Source organism: Clytia hemisphaerica, unplaced genomic scaffold, assembly GCF_902728285.1.
Source record: "Clytia hemisphaerica strain Z4C2 unplaced genomic scaffold, Clytia hemisphaerica genome assembly, whole genome shotgun sequence".
NCBI classification, from domain to species: Eukaryota; Metazoa; Cnidaria; class Hydrozoa; order Leptothecata; family Clytiidae; genus Clytia; species Clytia hemisphaerica.
Window position 1 is genome coordinate 1,021,315 of NW_027104240.1, and position 13,571 is coordinate 1,034,885.

Consider the following 13,571-nt stretch of genomic DNA (forward strand, 5'->3'; position numbering starts at 1 on the left):
CACCACAGAAACCAGGGATAGGGATTTGTGCTATACTACCTGGGTTTTGTAGACGTCTGCGATTCAGACTAAAGCGAATTTGGGATTTGTCCTTTTTTATTATTATCACTTATCATAAAAAACAGGTAATTGCAAATGAAAACTTTCAACCGATAACGTTATATGAGGCTTAATAAGTTCCACAACAAAAGCAAAGTGTTCCTCACTTTTCCCTGTCCGGGGCTGCGTGGCTAGAGGATATAGATAGAAGATCAAGTACATTTTGACATGTACTTTTGTTTTATCCATATTCGCTTTTATGAAACCCTCATGGTACGGCAGCTAGAAGTTATCATCATCTAGGGGGTTTCAAAGGGTCTCCAGTTCTTCCCAAATTTTCGTAAAACCGTCTTAACAAAACTAAAAATCTGGAACCGAGAATTTCTTTGAAAATCATATGCTTTTGTAGAAAATTTCGGAAATTTGGACAAATTTATCTAAATTCCGATCAATTTTTAGCTCAATTTCGCTTTTTCGGACGAAGAATGCTGAATTTTCTATCTCCTGCAGTGGGCCTAGATTTTGAAATTCCGTAAATTTGTTCGTCACATTCTGAAATTGCGAAAGAAAAAAGGATTTGATAATTCAGTTCCTTCGTCAACCATGAACCCCGATCTTCATTGGGCAATTTCGTTTTAAATCCATCCCAGGGAGTAGGAGGTTTTTCCCGAGAAATATTTCCAGATGGTCAAATTCATTGATTTTCCGAGGGTTTATTTTCTTGCCATTTTTAATGGCATGTCCAAAAGGACATAAGCTATGAGCGGAAAATTGTGGTCTTATCCATTGAGTTTCAAGCCTGAAGAGAAGAATCTTTAACCCTTCTCAGGCAAGAAAAATCGAACCACTTATTTCCCTTAACAAACACACATATAAAATACTAACGTCTGAAAAAAAATTTTTTTTAATTTAAGAATTCCAGTTTGGGCTAGAATGGTATAAACATAACTCGTTCGACTTGACTATTGTATCATAGGAATATTAACCTCTCAAGGGCCAAGTAAAGAAATTTTATCACACACGCCTGCGCTTGTTTTTTACACAAATATTAGATTGATTGCGCGCTGAATAGATTCTGGATTGTTTTTTCTAAAGTTACAGATTTTAAGCTCGATGTCCTTCCCGGGGGGGGGGTACGAGGGTTGCGAGCTGACGGGGGGTGCCGCCCAACCTTCGACCCTCGGACCCTTACCGGGACTAAAAAGCAGAAAAAAAGCGTAAATTTTTTGAATTTTACGAGCCTTTACGAATTTTGACCTAATTTCGTCCTATTAAGGGCTAAAAAGTTGAAATTTTCTTATTTTTCCGACCCTTAGCGGGACTGAAATTTGATTTTCTGATTTTTCCGACCCTTAGTGGGACTTTAGAAATCCAAAAATGGTACCCTTAAGGGCGGCACATACCATACCCTCCATTTGCCTAAGTACCCCCCACCCCCCCCCCCCCGGGATGTCCGGAAAATTAGTTTTCTTGATTTCTGAGGTAATAATTTGGTCAGATTTCCAAAACAATAATGAGTAAAAGCATGAATGTAAAACGAATCTTCATGGTGTAAGACAACCTTAACCCTATTCGGACTAGGGGGGGGGGCTCTTTCTGTTCGGAGGTCAAACTATTGGTAATAGTTTCTGAAATAATAGAGCTTTTGCCGTGAAATTTTCTGTAAATTCTTAACTTTTATTTAGCTTCAAAATAAAAAAAAAATTGACACTTAAATATTTTCACACGTTGAGCATGATGACATTTCTGACTGTAAGGTGTCACAAAAATTGACACTTTTCTAATATAAATTTATTTTTGATGTCTAATATATAATTTAAACCGTAATTTATTGAATATTTAGGATAAAATAAGCATTTTAAACTCAGACAACTTTTTTCTAAAGCCTTTGTTAGAATACAATAGCTATTTATAAGAACAAAGGAAATTTTCGGTTTTTGCTCACTTTGGGCATGATGAGTGACGTCATCAAAAAAAATTTTTGTCAAAAGTTACCTTACGTGACAAGGATCTTGTGTGCCAAATTTCATCCAAAAAGACCCACTAGATCAAAAGTTAAGGGGTGGTACAGGAAAAGCCCCCCCTAGTTCTGAACCGCCCCTAAAAGCCTAGGATGAATAGGGTTAAGAGAAAGCCCCCGGGGGGGGGGGGTAGTCAGGCAAATTGATAGACGGGTATGTGCGGCGGCTAAGGGTGTGTTTTTCAAAATAGAAGAAATGCACAAGGGTGGACTTTTTGATAAATGCATTGTAAGGGTGGAAATTTTAGTAAATCCAGGAAAAAACAAGAATTTCTGTCCAGAAAGTCCGATTATTTTTGCTCTAAAAGGGTGGAAAATCTGAGGAAAATGCACTGTAAGGGTATGAATTTAACTATTTTTTTGCTGAGCAAGGGAAAAAGACCCTGAGAAAGCCCAATCAGTCACGCAGGTCCATACCACGATGAAAACACCCGATCTCGTCCGATCTCGGAAGTTAAGCATCGTCGGGCCGGGATAGTACTTGGATATAGATATAGCGACCGTAGTACAGTGGTAGAGCATCCGGCTACGGTTCGCAAGGTTGTGGGTTCAACCCCCAGCCGGGTCATACCAAAGATTTCCAAAATGGTACTTGATACCTCTCTGCTTGATGCTCAGCAACTAAGAGAAGGATCAAGGGTAAGTGGAGAAATCCAGGGAGAAAGAGTGGCGCCCTCCCCTTCCTTCGGGTAGATAGCTATCGAAAGAGGAGCCTTCGGGTCGCCTCCGACTGCGGTCGCAGACTTACTAGTACTTGGATGGGGGACCGCCTGGGAACTCCCGGTGACCTGCCTTTTCTGGTCTGATTTTCGTTCTTTGAGCACTTTCAGCAAGGGTAAAATACCCTCAGGAAGCTCGTTTCAGGCTTTGAAGGTCCATACTGATGACGCGAGTGATCGCGAGTGGTTCCCGTCGACAGATGTAGAGTCGGCGTATAGTACAAGAAGGGGATAATCAGGCCTTGGTCAGAAAAGCGTGGGATTCCCACACAATCTGACTAAATTTTTCGAAACTCGATCCAGCCGTCCGTTTGAGCTCAAATTTGGCACGAAGGTGCCTTGTGGTGTGCTTAATCGACCCCAACCGTCAAAATCGGTTTTGGAATTTTTCCCGGACTTCCCGGCCGTTTTTGCCGTTTTTCGAAAATTCGTCACCGCGCACCGTGCGACGCTTATTGTGAAGCCCCCAAACGTGCCGGCAAGCTCAAATTTGGCACGAAGACAGTCCGAGGGTGGACGCAGTTCGTAGAAAAATCGGCATTGTCCGGGGGGTCCGGGGGACTCCGCACGGCGGCGCCAAAAATTGCAAAGTTAAGGAAATTTTTGAACGGTGGCAACTGCGGTGGCAAAAGTGCTACCATTTTGAAATTTTTATAAATTCTTTAGAATTATGAGGACTAGGTCTGAGGTGAATTTCAGGGGTCTGGGACAATTATTCGGGGAGTTATTAAGTGCCGAAGTTGGTACCGGGGCCAACTTTGAAGCTTCGTGGGGGGTCCAAATCAAAATTTTTTCGATCTGAAATTTTTTGTGCCTTATTTTTTCGTAAAAACGCGTTTTTCCTGAAAAAATCAGTTTCATATCATGACGCGTTCCACAAGTCGACCTCCGCCTCGCGGGGGGGTTATTCGGGCCTAATTCAGAACAGCGATCTCAGGAATGGCCGGGCTGATCGGGCTGAAATTTTGAGGATCGTTTTGGCTTTATAGTGGGAACTCCAGTGCCAAATTTCAGAGTTATACTAATTTTGGTTAGCTCAGAATTCAACTGACAAGGTCGGTGCCGTGGTACTTTTCAAAAACCCCGTACGGGGTATGTACGGGGGTGTACGGGGTCAAACCGGGCCAGGCCGTACATTTGTGAGTGGGTACCAATCCCCCAAAGTATCAAAGGCATAGCATCAATACTCAACTCAGGCATGCAAATTGAAAATTTCCTTAAGTCAAAAGTCACATCTCGAAAAATGTCCAGATTCGGTTTCGAACAGAAGAAACGATGATTTCGCTGACTCTGAAGACAAAAGATTTAAGCAGGTAAATTTACTTCACAAGACTGGTGGAATTTTTTGTAGAGGAAATATGATTAAGAAAAATATAATTTTTTGTAGAGGAAATATGATTAAGAAAAATAAAAATGTGGTTCAAATTTTTTCACCTTTCTTTTTGGCAAATTAATAAGAATACTTCACCACTTTTATCTTTTCAACTTAACCACCGAGACATATACTAACATCCTAAATACGTTGTAAATACCCAAGGAAATGTAAAAGAAAATACTTTTGTTAGAAGACAAGGAGAAGCCTTGCAGCTCCCACAAAAAGGTATTACCGATTTATGATCAAAGTTAATAATCATTTTATCCCTAACAAAAGAGATTGACCATGTCTTTACTAATAGACCTTTTTCATAAACAAAAACGACAAAAACCCATAATTTTTATGTAGTGATGAAATTATTTTTGACACTCAAAACTCCTCTTCAAGTTTAATATTTTACGACCCCTTGAAACCCCCTAGATGATGATAACTTCTAGCTGCCGTACCATAAGGGTTTTATAAAAGCAGAGGTAATAAAAGTTAGATGGAGTATCAACTTTTCTTTAACAGCTTTAATGGTTGTAAAAATCTTTAGAAATTTCTTTCAAATCGGCCTCCTTTGATTACCAATCACTGTTAGCAAAAATCAGTCAAGATTTATAGATTATAAGAACTAAGTAACTTATTCTGTCAAACAAAACCTCGTTTTTTCAGGAAATGCTTAAATTTTTAAATGCAAAAATTTCTTTATTAGGTAAAAGAAGTTTTTATTTTTGTAGGGAAACTTTCGGGAGGTAAAATTTTTCAAATTTTGCGAATTCTTTGCTGTTTTTGGAACTTTCTTAGTTACAAATATATTTAGATCTAAAAGAGCAGCTATCTCCAAATTTTAATAGAATGGAGATGAAAGGTTGCCATTAGTAACACCCCCTTCTCACAGCCCCACTGGGAACCCTTCCCACTGGAAAAATTGTCCAAAATATCCTCCCCGGTGGGAAATTAACCCCGAACTTTTGTCCCCACTGAAAATAATCAAATTAACCAAACCTCACTGCATAATATTATGCTATTTTTTCCATCCCCACTGAATTTTCTGACTTGAAAACAGAAGAATTTAAATCCCCAGCCATAAAAAATAATAGAAACATCGATCCCCATCGACTTTCAGTCCGTTATTTTTATCCCGACTGGCTAAAATAATCCTACCGGGTCTGTGAGAAGGGGAGTTTAGTAGAAATCTAAAAATTAACAAAATTTACCCAGGATCTCCCGAGCAGCAAACATTTTAAATTCGATGTTTTGTGCTTATCCTTGCAAAGTTTTCTAATTTTTCATCATCAAAGCTGTCATCATACAATGAACAAATTAAAAATATTGCTTGTTTTTATTCAAAATCTCTTCGACTTTAATAGTCCCATGAGTAAAAGCAAAATTAATGGCTTTTTCCCAAAGCAACAGTTTGCTATCAATGATATGATACAATAGAATAGTAGGAGTGATGGCTCCATCTATTTTTTACCTTCATGATAAAAGTGAAGATGGATAAAGTACATTTCAAAAAGTACTTTGTCTTCTTTCTTTCTCTATCCTCTAGCCCCAGACAAAGACCCCCGGACCTCTAAGATTTTAGCTCAACTGAGGTTTAGAATAATTTTAACAAAGTAAGGACAGCTAAATAATAAAAACGTGTTAAGTCTGTCTTATTGGCAGTGGACACAAAAGTGGCTTTAGCTTATGAAAGAAATCAAATTAGATTGTGGTTGTGCTCGTTGAAAAATTTATCCTTTAGTATAATAGACCTTGAAATTATAAATCAACACTTACAATAAAATACACGCAATAAAAAGTCTTTAAAAGTTTCAGAAATGTGGCTATAACAAAATATCAAAATAGAGAAACTAAATTAAAATAAACCAGCTGCGCTGGAAGCTCCGGCTTAAGAGATTAAAAGATGTGAAAGATGAGCTTGTTGAGTTAGTTGTGTTAGAAAGTTGCCCACAAACTACTAATCAGAACAGATCAGAAAGCAAAGTAATAATTCTATTGCAGAGCGAGTATGAGAAGTAATCTTAACAAATAAATAAACAAGCTGGAAGTTTAGCTCTTCTAAGTGATTACACATGCACTTTCTTGCCTAAAGAACCAACCCCACCCCGCCCACTCATCCTCGACTAAAAAGTTCAAAATTGGAGCTAAAGGAGATGAACATTTAGAAGTGAATATTTCCAAGTTCTTATACTGTAAATTAATTTTTTTCTAAACTTGCCAATAGCGAAGCCATGATGCGCCGTTGATTTGATTGGTCCGGATAAAATTTTGGGGAGAAAAATAGGCTTTGAGCTAAGCATTATTTTTTCTGTTGGGATAATACTTGGAAGAGTAGGATAAACCAATGGTACAATAGTGTGTATGTTATAAATAGTGGTATATTTGGAAAAAACCTGTTTCCTGTTTGAAAAATCTTCAAAAGGAATGGTCGCCCCAGCCAATGAAATTACTTTATTCGTAGAAATTTTAGCGAGACTAATTTTAGCGTTTTAGCGAGTTCTCCCTATTTTCGCTAAAATAAATCTCGCTAAAACACACCAAACCGCCAGATCGCTAAAATTTAACTATTTAAATATACGCTAAAATAAGTCACGCTAAAATTTCTACGATTAAAGTATGACAAAAAATAAGTCCAAAAAATAATTTTCAGTTATAACACTGTGAAAATTTCTCTGATCTTGTTCAAATTTACACAGGAATTGTGTTTTAGTATACTTTACTGAATTCTCATAGTGATATGTTTGTAAAAAATCTGTGTCGGGTTTGAAAAATCAAAAGGAACGGTCGCAAGCCGCGATGAAATTACGAGAAAGTCCAAACACGATCATTTCAGCCATAACACTGCGAAAATTTCTCCAATCTTGTTCAAATTCAAAAAGGAATTGTGTTTTTGTATCCTTTACTGAATTCTCATAGCGATATGTTTGTAAAAAATCTGTGTCTGGTTTGAAAAATCAAAAGGAACGGTCGCAAGCCGCGATGAAATTACAACAAAGTCCAAAAACGATCATTTTCTGCCACAACACTGCGAAAATTTCTCCAATCTTGTTCTAATTTTCAAAGGAATTGTATTTTAGTATCCTTTACTGAATTCTCATAGCAATATGTTTGTAAAAAATCTGTGTCGGGTTTGAAAAATCAAAAGGAACGGTCGTCAGCCGCGATGAAATTACGACAAAAAGCCCAAAAACGATCATTTTCAGCCATAAAACTGTGAAAATTTCTCCATTCTTGTTCAAATTTACACAGGAATTGTGTTTTAGTATCCTTTATTGAATTCTCATAGTGATATGTTTGTAAAAAATATGTGTCGGGTTTGAAGAATCAAAAGGAACGGTCGCCAGTCAACAATAATAATGATGAATACAAAACAGGATCATTTTCAGCCATAAACATAACACCACAAAAACTACTCAGATCGTTTTCAAATTTTCACTATAATGTAGTAATTTTAGTATTCTCTTTTGAATTCCAATGGATGTGTGTTTGAAAGTTTCAATGTCAAGTTACCAACAGAATTTTATGGTTAGCAATATGCAAGATTTTTTAAGCACTCGATCAGCTGATGATTCATGGCCAAAATTTATCCAAAGTCTTTCCACATTGTTAGAGAGCCAGTATGCATCAAATTTCTCATAAATCATGTCCAAAACATCATGAATAATGATGAAAATGATCAATTTTTCACTGAGATTTGCCAGTATTTGCTACACAGTCAACTACCACTTTCGGCAGCCATCTTTTTCTTAAATACTTTCGGCAAATCAAATCAAAGTATTATTTGAATCAGGTAATCCGTTTTTATTAAATCGGAATAGATCATCGGATTAGATAAACAAACAAAAAAAGTCTTGAGCGTCGTCGTCGGACGAGAGAGAATTTAAGGCTCCTAGGCCGGAGCAAAAATGGCTGTGTTAAATCTACTTCTAACTAAATAATATATATACCATATATGTTGGTGAAAATAACGTGGCTTACTCTGAAATAAATATAATAACGCTGAAAGGTTTTATTTTGAAAAATAGCATCATTGTACTTATTTTAGCTCAAAATCAATATTTAGCAAACCCGTGTGGACCGGATTTTGGCTAAAGTGCCTAGAAATAGAGGACATGCTATTGTCCTAAAAGGGCTTTTCATGGTTACCATTCAATTTATCTAGAACACAGGCTATTTCTAAGAATAGTGTCTATAAAAATCAGGTTAAAAATCGAACAATTTGTGAGTACCTTAAAAGTAAAAAAAACTTGAGTACAATAAACATCATATACATGTAAAGTCTGTTTCCAATGTATTGGCAGTCCGCACATTTTGGTTCATTAGCGAGCTTAAGCAAAGAGTACGGGAGTGCTCTGGAACGGCGTTGTTATGGTAACAACGCTTCCGCTCGCTCTCTCATGCGGGGATTTCCTGGATATTTTGCCGTCAAAGATGATTCGAGAACTTCAAAACAGCAAAATCACGTACTAGAGAAGACACCAAATTCTTGTTGAAAATTTGTTAAAAAATCTGCTGAAAATCTCTAAAAATCCTGCAAAATGTCAGTTAAAAGGTAAGTTTTATGAAGCTTTACTACATAATCCTCTCTTTTACACATTGCTTTGTGTTTATTTTGCTTTTATTTCGAAAGTGGGCTATTTTTTACACAGATTGAGGGATACACATGTTTGTTTTGAACTTTTCTTCTTAAAACTCAAAAAATCTTTACAATTTGGTGCAAATAAAGACTATAAATACATCTATAATCGACTTTTGATCAGTCTGCCTTTGATCTGGGGAGGGTTTTATAAGATTCAGTAGGTTTTGAATTTGTTTACACACAGTTTCTTGATTTTCCAAATGAAAAATAAATTTTTCTCTTTTTCTCTTACAGTTCACCACTGATTTGGACTAACGAGAAGGAAATCATGTTATTGAGAGAAGTTCTTGTATCGCAACCCCATCAATTCAAAGAAAAGACCCCTAAACGAGGGGAAAAGTGGCAGCAAATTGCAGACAACTTAAACAAATCAGACCAATTTAATAACAAAGCATCAACCAGAGCAGTTCGTGAGAAGACCAATGCACTCATTCACGCTTTCCGTCAAACTCAACGTGCTGAACTTGCTGCCACAGGTATCAGCCCTGACCCTACAGAAAAAGAAGTCCTATGCGAAGAGATTTGTCTTCAAATTGATGAATTTACTCGAATTCACTGCGATCTCGTCTCGGAAGTTCAAAATGCTTTTTTCACATATTCTTTCCCTTCTCTAATAGCTGTGAAAGCGTTCTGTGATTTTTAGATAGTGTTCAATTAAGTCAAAATTCCTTTCTAATTACATGTATATAATTGTAGAACACTTTCACTATATTAAGAGACACTTATTTCTTAATTGCGTTTCCAAAGTAACCTAATTAACAAATCAACAAAAAGAAACAATATCAAAGTTAACAAATCACGGAACATTAATTTTTAAAAAACTTGTGTCAATTTTTTTGAAATCGACCTTATAAGAAGAAAACCCGAAATTTGAACCATATCCAGTTAAAAGTGTAACAAGAAAAGTAAGATTTAGAAAGAAAAAAGGTTAATCTTTCTAACAGTGAAATCTACTTTTGAAAAGAATGAAAATTGGTTGTGATATTGGAGTTTAAAAAATAACCCCCCGACAGTATACATCAACCCCCCGACTGTATACATCAAAGAAAATCCTCATTTTAGGGGCAAGTTTTTCATCAATACGTTCGATTTTAGGTTCATTTTGTAGGTAAATTTATTTGTAAAACGAAAATGGTGAAACTAAGTCACAATATTTAATCCATTTATTAGAATATCAAAAAGAAACTTTACAATTGAGGAATCAACAATTATAAGTGTAATTAAACTTCCATCAATTAAGCTAATCTTGTAAAGAGCGAGATCACCATGATTCTCGCTGAAAGCGGAAAAGCTGCAAAAGATGTCGAGAAAGACAAGTTACTTGGAGAAGACATTCGTCAGAAGGCTATGGAATCTCAGAGCCAGACCCTCAAACGAAAAAGTGAGTCATCAGACGAGGAGGTCAAAAAGAGAAGATCATCAGGGAGTGATGCTGTCTGTTTCTTAAGAGAGAAATCTGAAGCTGATGTAAAAATGCGAGAAAAAGAACTCGAGGTACAAACCCAAAGACTTCAATTAGAAGCTACTAAAATTCAAAACGATCAAATAATTTTATTAACATGTATGCACTGATGTCAAATCAGATGCAACAGAATCAACAGATGACACTCAACATCATCGAAAGACTTACAAATTCAGATAAAGGTGAGAATGGCCAATGAACTTGACTTAACTGGACTCGAAAATGTTGATTTTGTTTACAATTGTTGACATTTTTGTTGGGAAAAACTCACGAAATATGAAAGACTTCTGATTATTTTGATTTTGTTTACAATCTTTGACATTTTTGTTGGAAATTGAAATATGAAAGACTATACTTGGACATTTTACATGAAACTGTGAGTTGTTTTATTTTTGTTTATGAAAAAAGAAAATTTTGTATATCTACCAGCTCCGAAATCTATTTTTTTTAGATTTTTTTACAAACCTTTGAAAGGCTATTTTGTTACACTTTGAAATTAATTTATGTTTTACCTGAAGTCAGATCAGATATCAAGACTTATTTGTATATTTTTTACAGACATCAAAGTACAGTTTACCATTACACGTTGAAACTTTCATATTTACACTAAAAATATAAACTTTTGTTACTTTACCAAAGTCATGATTAAAAGATCAATCTTCCAGTTACTCAAAATTTTATTTGATTTTGTCTCTGATAATTTAAGCAAAATAGCTTTCGACTGTGGGTGGTAAAACATCAAAATATTTTGAGGTATTGTTTGGATAAAAGCAACTTCTTGCATTGTGTAGCAAAGCACAAACAATGTACATTTTTCCAATTGGACTCAGGCCAACCTTGAGGTTTTTCTTGAAATCCATAAATTTGAAATAATTGACAATGTCATTAAACACCCATTCAACTGAAATCCTGCAAGTGCTCATTGATGTGTTGAAAGCTTTCTGGTTATTATTTAATTGAGCTCCTTGGAAAGGTGAAATTAAGTGGGCCCTAATAGGATAAGCAGGATCACCATAGATACAAAGAGGGTTGCCTGCAGCATCATTTGAAAAATTCTGTAGATCTTGTAAAAGTCCAGAGGCGTTTAATAGGGCACAGTCATGTCTTCTTCCTTCCATGGGACCATAAAGGTTAGCTATCAGTCCATTAGGAGCCACTACACTTTGAAATTTGAGAGCATGAACTCTTTTATGTCCATTGTAAACGATTCTTTGATGCTCTCCTGGTCTACAGATAGGACGAACTGTTCCATCCACAAAGCCCCAGCAATTTTCAAGGGCTGCTCCTTTTGCATGGATAGCATCTGCATACTCTTGAAGCTTGACTGGACTTAGCCAGGGTTGATTTATTGGGTTAAGGTCGGTTAGTTTGTTACCAAACTGGCTGTAAACATGCTCAACAATGTAATTTGTTATCATGCAAATTTCAGGTACAGGTCTACCAAAACGTGGGATCATATCACCATATCTGCATGGGTAGGCAAATCTTCTCAGGAACATGCAAAATGCTTCTAATCCTGGACAAATTGTTCTGTTTTTACATCTAACAGTGTCTGGAATGTTCAATACATTTCTCAATAAGATAACATCATTTCTGTACGTTCTGAATTCAGCCCAGCATTCTGCTTCAGACACAACCAACAAATCGAAAGGGTTGTAAATCCAAAATGGAAAGTCAGGATTTTTGCTTGTATAAAGGTCAAATAGAATCAGGAATTCTTCGTCAGAAATAAGATTCTGACTGTAAGCTAAGAGCAACAACTCTCTTGTTTCGCGAAAAGACGCCATATTTGTTATGATTTTTGGCGCGCGTTACAGATTAATTTGCTTAATGAATTTTGCTCTAAATGCGTCGACGTCGACGTCAACATCAAATTTACCCGTCCTAGAACGCTCCGTCCTCTTTGCTTAAGCTCGCTATTGCTCTTGAAAGAAAGTAATACCTTGTTGAAAAGAAAATTCTGAGTAGAAGAATTTAAAGCTTTAACATTTTTCAAAGGATTTGTAAATGAAGAGAAAAAAATGAAGATTTTTTCTACTGTCTATATTCTATATTTTATATTCTATATTTTAATTTATGTTTTTCTGAAGCTTTGAACTTTGCTAATTTCAAATATGTATTCAGATTTTTCATATTTTTCTTTCATCAAAAGTTACAGCCCTCCAAAATAGGCTAAAAATGGCATAAAAAGGACAAAAAAGGCAAATTGGACCCACTTTGGAGGGCTGTAACTTTTGATAGAAGAAAGACGTGAAAAATCTGAAGTCAGCGAAGTTCAAAGCTTTAGAAAAATATAGATTCAAATATTTTGGCCCAGTAGAAAAAATCTTCATTTTTTTCCTCTTCATTTTCGAATTCTTTGAAAAATTTGAAAGCTTTAAGTTATTCTACTCAAAATTATCTTTTTAACGAGGTATTACTTTTGATTATATCGTTTTTCCTTCAAGAGCAATGAACCAAAATGTGTGGACTGCCAATAGTTTTGAAACAGACTTTAGTTAATCTACATAAATATCAAATAAACCTATGTGCTTAAAAATGTCTTTTTTCGTAAAAATGTCTTTTTTTCGTAAAAATATACAAATAAACCTACAATGCTTAAAAATGTCTTTTTTCGTAAATATCTTTTTTCCTTAAAAAAAAACAAAAAAAAATTGAACTTAAAAAACAAAAATGAATAAAAATTGTCCTTTCCAAAGTTGCAAAGTCAAACATAACAAAATTACCAACAAAATTGTTCAGCGTTCTTACAGGAAAAAGAATATTTTTGAGCCAATATCTTAGGGATTTTCGTAACGTACCCAGATGTCTTTTTCTTTCAAAACACCACGAAATAAACCATCTAAGTCCTCTTGATTTTCAATATATCGCGAAACTTCTAATGTAGGCCCACATGTGTGAGGAAATGGTACCATAAGCTCTCGATAGATTGCACCATTAAACTCAACCTAAATCTTTGCCAGTCGCTCACATCCAGTAACAAAGCGTAAGAAATTGCAGCATTCATCCGTTGGTAGCTGCTTAACAAACTCTTTGACGAATTCAAAGACTTTCTCCTCGTGACGTTTTAACAAAGTGTATTTTGGTTCGAGAAGATCAGCAACCTCAACACCAGTAGGTTTCATTTTCTGCATAAGAGTAATAAATAGATCCTCGGTAATACCATTTAGCGGCATTGAGTTGGCTTCTTTAATACCTTCTTTCATGTAATTTAAAAGGCACGCTGGTAAAGCAAACGTTACATGAAAAATTAATCGGTTGGTGAGTTCTTTAATTGAGTGTGGACTTGGTATCCCATTCATGTTGAACTTCACAAATAACTCTTGCAG

General features: G+C 35.8%; 2 protein-coding genes across 2 annotated transcripts; one reads left to right on the forward strand and one right to left on the reverse strand.

The window, feature by feature from the left end:
- The first annotated feature begins 8,579 nt into the window (after positions 1 to 8,579).
- Positions 8,580 to 9,423, forward strand: LOC136816312 (uncharacterized). Its single transcript, XM_067072639.1, has 2 exons — positions 8,580 to 8,693; positions 9,015 to 9,423. The coding sequence occupies exons 1-2, from the start codon at positions 8,680 to 8,682 to the stop codon at positions 9,421 to 9,423; spliced, it is 423 nt and encodes a 140-aa protein (XP_066928740.1). The 5' UTR covers positions 8,580 to 8,679.
- A 1,520-nt stretch (positions 9,424 to 10,943) lies between these two features.
- On the reverse strand, positions 10,944 to 11,764 carry LOC136816244 (uncharacterized). Its single transcript, XM_067072576.1, has one exon. It carries the CDS (start codon positions 11,739 to 11,741, stop codon positions 10,944 to 10,946), a length of 798 nt encoding a protein of 265 aa, XP_066928677.1. The 5' UTR covers positions 11,742 to 11,764.
- Between the last annotated feature and the right edge of the window lie 1,807 nt (positions 11,765 to 13,571).

Excerpts from the sequence above, each read along its gene's own strand:
- LOC136816244 (XM_067072576.1), bottom strand. The coding sequence starts at position 11,741 with ATGTTCCTGAGAAGATTTGCCTACCCATGCAGATATGGTGATATGATC.